Raw genomic sequence first — 11,372 nt, 5'->3', positions numbered from 1 at the left:
GTTTAAGAAGGTGATGTTTTTCCTAATTCCCTAGCATACATCATGCTGCTACCATGAGTTATAATCAGTACAATGCAAGGTCTTAGAAGGAGTCCCTGGATGTTGCAAATGGTTAACACGTTTGGCTGCTAACCGAAAAGTTGGCAGTTCAAGTTCACCCCCAGAGGTACCTCAGAAGGAAGACAACAATTCCGCCACTGACAACCTTTTGGGACCTAGTTCTCTAACACACATGGGTCACCATGACTCAGAATCAACCTGAAAGCAACTGGTTATAGAGTTGTAGAGTCAGATGGAATGGCCCGATGATTCCGTTGAAGAATGGTTTATACAAGATAAGTGGTATGATTGTAAAACTTGAAAATTAACATCTCTGAAAAAGCACTTCTTACCTGAGGGGCATTCGTAGCCACTAGAAAGGCATTCGTTCGTCCTGGGTGGTCATAATCATGCATAGCAGCTGCCACGTACAGAGCCATCAATTCCAGGGCAGGGATGTGGGAAGACAGGCAGCCATAGCTCTCATCCGGAATAGAGCAACTCTTCGATGAGATGTAAGCAATTTGCCCAGAGTTAATTCTGTCATCAGAATCTGAGGAACAATAAGTAGCAAAACATATTCTATTAACATGTAACTTCCCTATAATTCTGCTAAGGAGGAGGCTCCCCATAGATATGATGGTTATGTATTAACCTATCTAAGAAATAGATCTTATTTAGAAGCATGCCACTGTAAACTATTTTCAAGGTAGGTACTAATAGAGAGGAACCGTGTTAAGCATGACCCTGCAGTCAGTGACTTTACAGCGCATGATGGGATTCTCACGCCAACTTGTTGCTGTATTACTCAAGTGAATTACAAACAAATAGAACACGCAAAACAAAAACCAGCTATTTAAAATATATTTGCTATTTAAGGGGCTAGATGTAACAGCCAGCAAATAGGAAGTGACAGAAAAAGATTATTATCTAAAATTTGATACAAAACGATATAGAGATTTAAAATTTTAATATATGAAGGAGCATCAAAGTTTATGGGAAAATTCCATTATCTTTTAATCCATTTTCCATGAGCTTTTTGAAGCTCCACATATTACCAAGGAGTCCTGGTGTGGTTCTGTAAGATAAGCACTGGACCATAAGATCTGTTTGAACCACAAGGTTGGTGGTTCAAACCCACCAGTCACTCCTTGGAAACACTATATGGGGTCCCTATGAGTTGAGACTGACTTGATGGCACTTCACATCAACATTATTACCAAACTTCTTAACATAGATGCTGAAAACATTTGTAAATTTTTCTCTCAAAAAGGTTATACTTCATTTTGAACTCTGAGTACAACCCTCTACTTCTTTTTCTTCCCATATAACATTACAACATAATGAACAGGCATAGGAATCTGAGGGACTTATCAGTCAAAATAGCTTTATTTGTATTATCTTTTTAGAAATAATATGTTTGGTGCTTCAATATGCTTTTGGTGTCTCAATAGCTTACAAGTGATTGATTTCTTTCTTTTTCCATTTCAGTGGCTTTATTCATTTAAATGGTCAGTATTATTTTTGCTGAAGGGATCTCAAGAAAGTATAAAGAAAAAAAAGAAACTGTATTTAAAGAACAAATAAAACCATGAAGATTAAGAGGATACAGAATTCCACTGATTGATCAGCCACTGAAATTTAGGAATGATGACTTTGGTTTGTCAAAGTCCAAAATGATTATTAAATCATAATTTAACTCAGTATGTATCATCCCAAGAATTTTTAACATAATAAACACAAGCAACAATTGAAAAGATAATTCATTATTTTTACATTGTGTAAATTATATTTTGAACCTAAGTAGATACTAGATTTCCAAATTTTCATGTCATTATTGTACAGCAAAACTTAACAGTCCTTTACATGTATCAAAGGTTACTTAATAAAAATTTTAAAAGAAAATCATAAATAAAGTGAGATAGCTTGGTTGATTATTTCTAATCAAATAATTGTAGAACTGATGTGGGCTGTAGGATAAGCCCTAGATTGCTAACAAGGTCAGCAGTTCAAACCCACCAGTCACTTGCCCGATACAGGGTTGCTATTATTTAACAGCATTTCACAACAACAATCAAATAATTAAATGGAAGATTTGAAGAATGAAATACCTGCTTCATTTCCTGTTCCATGATCATTGTGTGTCTGCTGAAAACCAGGAATTGGCCGTGTTGTCAGATACCAAACTGCATGCAGGACATCCGTGGCATGTATCCGATTGTGATCTAAAATCACCAAAATTTTCATAAAAAGGATCTTTAGTTATGTTCACATAGGGCATTTTTAAAGTACAAGAATTCTATAGACAACTGTTCTGTTTTGATGTGCACAGGGTCACGATGAGTCAGCACTGATTTGATGGCACCACCCAAAAACAACTATGTCCTGGTGTAGCCCTGTAGGATAAGCACTAGACTTCTAACCTCAAAGTTGGCAGTTCAAACCCACCAGATGCTTCTTGGAAATCCTGTACAGGGTCACTGTGGATTAGAACCAACTTAATGACACTTAACAACAACAACAACAGTCTTGAGAAAGATCCTCCTGAGTTTTTATTTCTCACCAATAAAAAGTAGATAATACAATCTTTTAAACAAAGATTAAATGACATGATCTACATGAGTCTGATGATTACAGTTATAAGAGATATCCAAAAACAGTTCAACCCTTCAATAAATATTTAATTAGTACCTTCTATTTACCCTCTGACTCCTGATGTGGCGTTGTGAGTTAATGCTCTGGACTGCAAAGTCAGTTTGAATCCAAGCGATTTTTTTAATCATAATTTAAATTTTAGAACTACAAGGTTGGAGGTTCGAGCTCACCAGCCACTCCTCGGAAACCCTATACAATGTCGCCATGGGTTGGAACCGACTCAATGGCACTTAACAACAACAACACTTATCCTTGGACTACTGGTTTGGCCCTGTAGGATCAGTACTGGGCTTCGAACCACAAGGTTGGCAATTCACACCCACCAGCTGCTCCTTGGAACTAACTTGGTGGCACTTAACAGCAATAGCATGTATCCTTAAGGAGCCCTGGAAAACTAGAGGATTATGAGCTGAACTGATCACTCCAAGTTCAGTAGCTCGAATCTACCACTCACTCATTGTGAGAGAAATAAGGTTTTTGCTCCCATAAAGATTTATAGCCTGGGAAATCCTATACGGTGTTGTTGTGAGTGGGAACTGACTCAGTGACACACAATCACCACTACTATTCATACTTAGGGGTTCTGGTGTGGGGCTGTAGGATAAGCACTAGACTACTAACCAAAAGGTTGGTGGTTCAAACCCACCAGCTGCAACTCAGAAACAATATACAGACAGGGTCACTATAAGTCAGAACTGACTCAAGAACATTTCATTACAATGTGTATCATTAAGGAGCCCTGGTGGCATGATAGAATAAGCACTGGACTGCTAACCACAGGGCCAGAAGTTCACACACACCAGCCACTCTGTGGGAGAAAGATGAGGCTTTCTGCTCTCCTGGAGATTTATAACCATGGAAACCCTTTATAGGGTGGCTAGGAGACGGAATCGACTTGATAGCAGGGGTTTGGGTTTGGGGATATGTTTCATTAGCAGATAACACAATCGTTGAGTGTTCGGGCTATGAAGTGACATGATGTCAACCCACCAGGAGTTTATTATCACTTCAACCCCCACCTGCTGTTGACAATTTACTGTTGTTGTCAGGTGCCATCAAGTAGCTTCTGACTCACGACAGAAAGAAACAGTGTCCAGTCATGTGCCGTCCTCACAATTGTTACGTGTGAGCCCACTGTTGTTGCCACTGTGTTGATCTAGTGTACTGGGGGGGGAGGGGTCTTCCTCGTTTTGCCTAGCCCTCCACTGTTCCAAGCATGATGTCCTTTCTCCAAGAATTGGTCCCTCCTGATAACATGGCCAAAGTCTGAGAGATGAAGTCTCACTAACCTCACTTCTAAGGAGCATTCTGTACTTCTTCCAAAACAGATTTGTTTGTCCTTCTGACAGTCCATGGTACTTTCAATATTCAATACCAACACCATCATTCAAATGCGCTGATTCTTCTCTGGTCTTCCTTAAGAATTGTCCAAGACCATTTACTATATGCTGTGAATTCTAGTATGTGCTATATTTGGATTGTCTTATCACTCTCTAAGGGGTTGTTGATGTTAAGTGCCATTGAGTGAGTTCTGACTCACTGCAACTCTGTACAGAGTTTCTGAAGAACGGCTGGAGAGTTTGAACTGCTGACCTTGTGGTTAAGTCAAATGCTTAAACTGCAGCACGGCCCCAGGACTATTACTATTCCCATTTATGAATTTGGAATCTACGTTCCAGAAGAACTTGACCTAGGCTCTGTTTTGTTAACTAATATATAAGAGCTGGAGTGAAGCCCCTTTATCACCTCTTTCTTCCCCCTCGCCATCTCTTTAAATCCATCTTAGAGTATCACTTTATTCCATTTATAAATTCCAACCATTTTAAAACTGTATACTTCAATGTGGATATATTAAGTGTTGTTGCCGTTATGTTAAGTGCTGTTGAGTTGGTTCTGACTCATAGTGACTCTGTAAGGGGTTGTCAAAGAGCAGCTGGTGAGTTTGAACCACCAACCTTGTGGTTGGTTATTAATCCAGTGCTTACATAGACTTAAATTATTAAGCATCATTACCAATGAGTTATGCCAATTTAAGAACAATTTGATCTTGGTGTATATGATTAATTTCCCAGGTAATGAATGTGTCCATCTTGAAGCTACAGAATGTGGCTATACAAAGAGAAAGCTACATCTTTTATTAATATGGAATTCAAATTCTATTTTACTGTAAATCAAATAGACATTAAAAAACAGAAATCCTAAGGATATTTTTTTAAAAATCAACAATTTTTTAGAAAGATAACATCAGATGAATAATTATTGACATGATAAGAGTAGATTATAAATAGGTATCAATATCATTACCCACTTTATAACAATACATTTATATAATGTATATATATAAGTAAGTAAACAATCTTGGAGGATATATGAGAGTTAAGTCAAAAAGTATTGTTACAAAATCATATAAATCTTTACTCAGCGAAGCTATCAAAATGTGAACCTACTCTTTTTCAGCATAGGGCTATACACTTCTGAAGCCAGTGTTCTATCTCTCTAGCCCTTCTCCAAAGAATTCTGCACTCTTCCATTTACACTACGTCAAAACAGCAGTTTTGGCATCCTCAAGGGATTCAAATCTTGTTCCCTTTGAGTTTGGGGAACAAGAAGAAATCAGAAGGAGCAAAATCAGAACTGCAGGATGGGTGGAGTAAGGTTTTCCATTGAAATTCTTGTACTACGGTTCTTATTCCCCTTGAAGACTAAGCAAGTACACTGTCAGGAGAGAAACAGTTCCTCAGCACAACTTTCTTGGCCTTTTTCTCACCAATGCAGTTTTCAAGTTTCTTAAAACTACCTTGTAAGAAGTTCTATGTTCTTTGACAAAACTTATCAAGATTACTCCTTGGGATCTCAAAAATAGTCACTAAGAACTTCTGAGCTGACCTCTGTTCCTTGAATTTAGCTGGCCCAGCAGATCCCCTAGGAAGCCGCTGTTTGGACTGAACGTTTTTTTTGTTTTTTTGAAGACACCCTAATAAGACTAAGACAAGGGTAAAACTTGTCTGGACCCATCCACAGATTGTAGAGACATGTTGACACATGTTTTATTTGGAATAAACCTGTGCATGGAACCCTGTAGCATTACTTTTTGACTTACCCTTCGATACCAACATGTTAACAATAATCAGTTAACTCAAGGTAGTGGGATACAAATTTTCTTGTCAAATCTCTAAATTTTCCAAATATGTAATTTATCTGAAGGGAAAAAGAAAGAGTTTCAAAATAAGAATTATTTGAACTTAAATAGTTAACGTATCGATACTTACAGGGAATATCTCGATAGCCATTTTCTAATGCATGAAAATAGTTCATGAATTGTTGAGTGGGAATTTTAAATATCTCCAAAAGGCCAGTGTCTTGAAATAAGGTATACATAACCTAAATAGCAATAAAAATAAAGTTTTCTTTAAAAATCAGAATTTCTACTTGTAGTTGGGTCTGGTTTTATGACTTACAGTTAGAAATATTAAGTTAAATCATCAATGATTCCCCTATAATGAATTCTTCCTCCCAAATAGAAAAAGAAGATATCTTACGTGAAGCACTTAAAAACCAAATAGAATGTACAACATTGTGCACTAATTTAAGGTATTTCCCTTGATTAACTCACCAAAAGAGGAGCCCTGATGGTATAGTAGTTAACACACCAAAAGTCCTGTGGTTCGTACCCACCAGATGCTCCTCAGGACAATAATGTGGCAGTCAGCTTCATAAAGATTTAGTCTTGGAAACCCTATGGGTAGTTATAATGTGTCCTGTATGGACTGCAAGATTGGTTTAAACTGCAAGGTCAGCAGTTCAAACCCGTCAGCTGTTCCTCAGAAACACGTCGCTGTGAGTCGGAAGCGACTTTACGGCACTTAACAACAACAACAACATGGTGTCTCTATGGGTTAAAATTGATTTGACGGCAGTGACTTTGGTTTTGGTTTGAATTTACTGAAGCCATGTAAATGTCATTTTATTCTAGTCCTAGATATTAAAAGAAGTCAGATAAATATGATAAATGTTGCTTCTAAAGACTTTTGTGAGATAAACACCCTCCTTTTGTTCTTGCATTTAGTAAATAAGATATGAAAGGAATTACTGACTGGTATTCTGGGAAGGTTAATCTTACACTGTTATGCAGGACCCATCAAGGAAATCTTGGAGTCTAATTTCTAATGACAATTTTTGTGATAAAACAATAAATTTTGTGTTTAAAATATGGTATACTTTTTAGATTCTGCTATTTAAAAATAAATTTATAATGAAACAAAAAGAAAAGAGATTTCAGACACACCTGGCTGAGAATCCTTCCCGATTTATCTCCCATCTTGTCTACCAGTTCAAAAATTTGAAAATTCCAGTTGCTCATCTTTTCTATTAGTGAGTCATGGTCTTCTATTAGAATCAATTCCAATGATGATTCCTGTTCAGTCTGTACACATAGGAAATACAAACCAACTTGACCTTGCCTTATGAACATAATGATATATGCATAACTCTTTGAAAACACTTCATATTAAACCTTAAAAATAGCCTGTGCTATTTTCTATAATGGCTATTTTCAAATATTCTTACTCATACTTCCTATTTCCTCTCTTTGTAGAATGCTGTCTTCAAACCACTATAAATATGCCTTGTAGGCAACAAAGGACTTATTAATATGTATATATTACCTTCATAAATACAAATGTTAAAATGTTTCCAAATTGCTATATCAACCTGAGATCCATGATTCTCATTTTAGAAGTTAAAAGTATCAAGGGGTGCTAGAAAGATATACAATTATTACTAGGCTAACTTCCCAACATAAATAGATGGCCTTTTTTTCTTCCTAAAAAACTTCAATTTTGAGCTTCAAAAACAGTAACAACAAAATATTGCTACAGTAAGTTAATAAAGCGCTCTGGTAGCATAGTGGTTACGAATTGGGCTGCTAACTTCAAGGTCGGCAGTTCGACCGCAGGAGAAAGATGAGGCTTTCTGCTCCCAGATTTGCAGCCTTGGAAACCCTGTGCAGGGTCGCTATGAGTCGGGACCGACTCCACGGTACTTAACAGCAAGTTAATAATAGATTACTTTCATTACTTTTAATGACTATGCACATGTTCTCTAGATTTAGAAGACATAAAGAAAATATCCACATAGAAAATAATATACTTACTATATAACTAAATACGTTCATTTAAAAACTGAATGCAATTTTGTTGTTCTTGATTGATGAAGGTTTAGTTATTAAAATCAGGGTTTCAGTTCATATTTCACTTAAAGCTATTTTCAGTGAAAAATTAAAAAAATACCATTACATTAAAACTTGTCCTTGGCAAAATAATAAAACTGGAACTGCAAGGTTGGCAGTTCAAACCCACCAGCCCCTCTCTAGGAGAAAGACAAGGCTGTCTGTTTCCGAAAGATTTACAATCTCACAAACCCTACAGTGGGTCACTCTGAGTTTGAATCATCTGGATGGCAGTGGTTCTTATTATTGACTAGTATTACATTAGTGGTTACGAATAGGGCTGCTAACCTCAAGGTCGGAAGTTCGAAACTACCAGCTGTTCTGCGGAAGCAAGATGAGGTTTTCTATTCCCATAAAGATTTACAGCCCCGGAAACCCTGTACAGGGTCACTATGAGTAAGAATTGACTTCACGGCACATAACAACAACAACAACAAGTATTACATTTCAACTTAATATGATCATATTTAAAGTTTGACTTTTACATTTGATAGTTGTTGGTTCTGTGCCTCTTCTCTTAGTTGATTATCACCTTCCAGGAATAACTGTTTGCAGTCTCTCTTCTCTATTTTCTCTTCTTGTTGCATTTCTGTACGTCTGAATGGATCTTTTGAGAAAATGGTACTTTTTTCTTCACCTTTCAAAAAAAGAATCATAGCAATAATCAAATATGAATAAACTGTACCTTATATGGTTTTATAAAAGAAATTGCTATTTATTTTTTAAAATTCAGATAAAGTAAACCAAACTGGCATTCAATCTTAATTACTTAATGACACCATTAAATCATACCATGTTGCATTATTTTGTCCAGATTCCTGTGCTTAAGCAACTCAGATATTTCACATATTGGACTCACCTTTTATATAAGTATGAATCAAAGAAAGGGTAAGTATATTCTTTATAAAACAAATAAAGACAAGAAGAAGTCAGTCTCTGTCAATAGGAATTTTCTTACCAATTTGACGGAAAGTAACTTCAACCTCTTTGATTTTAGATATGAAAATTTTAAATTCTTATCAACAAATGAATGTGATTATGCCAAGTCTAAAAGTTAAGCCATAATATCACATTTCTCAAACAATGTGACTTAAAACATTCTTTCTCCCAAATCACAAGGAAAGGGGGGAACAACAGTGCTAGCAAAACAACATTCACTGATATGGGAAAAAAAAAAAAAAAATTCACATTCGTTCTCTTTGCAATACCCTTAACAGGAAATTCTTCTAAAACCCATGAATAGTATAATGAATACATAAATTTTGTAATACACACAAAATTAAAGACTACAGAGCAGAGAAAATGAATTACAATCACATGTAATAATATATGGATGATTCTAAAAAATACAATGTTGAATAAAGGAAGCCAGACACAAATGTACATAATCTTACAATTCTCTTGGTAGAGAGTTCAAAAACACATGACACATGTGAATATTGAAAGACAAGAAGATGGCTACTCTTGGAAGATAGGATTCAAAAGATAGGAGGGGAGAATCTGGGGTGTTGGTAACATTTTATTTCATAATCTAGATGCTAAATGGATGAACATTCATTACACTATACTCTTATTATCTTTGTGATTCCCAATACATATGTTGTTCTACGTAAAAATATTTTCAGTAGTATTCATTGGACTTGAGTTTCAGAAGAACTAAGTTCAAATTATGATCGCTGTCTGTAATAAACAGCATGCTTTGCCCCATAGTATAATGCAGACAAGTAACACCTATTTTACTAGACTTTACACCTAAGAGATGTTGTTGTTGTTGTTATGTGCCTTCAAGTCGGTTCCAACCCATAGTGACTCTGTACAGGGTTTCCAAGGCTGTAAATCTTTATGGGAGCAGAAAGCCTCATCTTTCTCCCGGGGAGCGGCTGGTAGTTTCGAACTGCTGGCCTTCAGGTTCGCAGCCCGATTGGTAACCACTACACTACCAGAGATACTAACCAAAAAATCAAGCCCGCTGCCGTGGAGTCCATTTTGACTCTTACTTGGACCCTATAGGACACAGTGGAACCACTTCTTTAGGCTTTCTGAAACTGTAAATCTTTATGGGAGCAAACAACCTCATCTTTTGCCCATAGAGCAACTGGTGGATTTGAACTGCCAAACTTGAATTTAGCAGTCCAACATTTAACCCACTATGCCACCAGGACTGCTTGAACCCACTATGCTGCAAGGGATCCTTTAAGAGGTACTGGAGAAGAGAGTTAAAGAACATACTGGGCTGACCTCTCAGAGATTTCCTTTTCTCTGGAATCTTAGCCCTTCATGTTCAAGTTTGTCTGGTTGCACTCAAATGTCTCCAGCTATTTATATATTTTACCCAAGTCCTATAGTTGTTCTCAGTGAGAATGTAGGTCTGATAACTTAGCTGAAAGCAAAAGTAGACCATTTTTTGTTGGTGCATTTTTTAAAATGTGTTCTGGGATATTGTACTTGTAAAACTATTTACAAAATTACCTTGCGATCCTAGATAATGTTATCTTCCTCCCAACAAATTTACAGTCTCTTCTGCCCAACCCCTGGATGCATAAACAATCTAGGATCATATTAATTCAACCTCAGGGACTGAGATGAGCCTATAAGCCCAGAAGAGGCATTTGGTTTCTGTGCTTCCTTTATCCTTATGGTGCAGTACTTCAGAGTTTACCAAGTTATCTCCACCATGGCAGGTCTTCAACTTAAATATATTTCTCTCTAGTCCCTGAAGCTACCAAAAGAACTGCTGATCCTATTGGTCACTGGACCCTTTCATTATTATCGTTAGATGCCATTGAATCAGTTCTGAATGATAGCAACCTTATGCACAATACAACGAACACTTGCTGGGTCCTGTATCAGCCACACTATTATTGTTTATATTTGACCCATTGTTGCTACCACTGTGTGAATCCATCTCATCAGGCGTTTTCCTCTTTTTCCTAACCTTCCACTTTTCCCGGCATAATGTCCTTCTTCAGGGATTTGTTGTTGTTGTTGTTGTTGTTAAGTGCTGTCAAGTTAGTTCCGACCCATAGTGACCCTGTATAGGGTTTCTGAGGACTGACTGGTGAGTTTGAATGACCAAACTTGTGGTTCAAACCGACCTTGCAGTCCAGCACATTAACCCACAGCGCCACACCAGGACCGGTCACTCCTAATACCATACTCAAATGCACTGATTTTCCAATCTTTCTTATTCACTGTCCAACTTTCACATGCATATGAAGCAATTCAAAATGCCAAGGAAAATCTTTGTCCTCAAAGTTACAATTTTGCTCTTTAATACTTTAAAACGGTCTTTTGCAGAAAGCTCATAAGCCTATAACTGATTGGATTTGGTAAAAGGAGAGTTAGAATTTGCTCAGGGAAATAGGCTTCTTGTTAAGCGTTTGTAGAGTATGGGGCCTTAGGTGGCATCCTGAGCCCCACTCAGAACCTTCTGAGTTGGCACAGTCCCATT

General features: G+C 37.0%; 1 protein-coding gene across 1 annotated transcript in view; it reads right to left on the bottom strand.

Annotated features, from left to right (window-relative positions):
* PDE3B (phosphodiesterase 3B, cGMP-inhibited) overlaps positions 1-11,372 on the bottom strand; it is a 190,187-nt gene that overhangs the window by 14,298 nt on the left and 164,517 nt on the right. Inside the window, exons 8-12 of the mRNA XM_006865827.1 lie at positions 8,407-8,558; positions 6,980-7,117; positions 5,964-6,075; positions 2,151-2,264; positions 393-592 (exon numbers count right to left, since the gene is read on the bottom strand). Of these exons, the coding sequence (XP_006865889.1) occupies positions 393-592; positions 2,151-2,264; positions 5,964-6,075; positions 6,980-7,117; positions 8,407-8,558 (716 nt within the window). The remainder of the gene's footprint in view (positions 1-392; positions 593-2,150; positions 2,265-5,963; positions 6,076-6,979; positions 7,118-8,406; positions 8,559-11,372) is intronic.

Source organism: Chrysochloris asiatica, unplaced genomic scaffold, assembly GCF_000296735.1.
Source record: "Chrysochloris asiatica unplaced genomic scaffold, ChrAsi1.0 scaffold00083, whole genome shotgun sequence".
NCBI classification, from domain to species: Eukaryota; Metazoa; Chordata; class Mammalia; order Afrosoricida; family Chrysochloridae; genus Chrysochloris; species Chrysochloris asiatica.
This window is presented reverse-complemented; position numbering and strand designations above follow the sequence as displayed.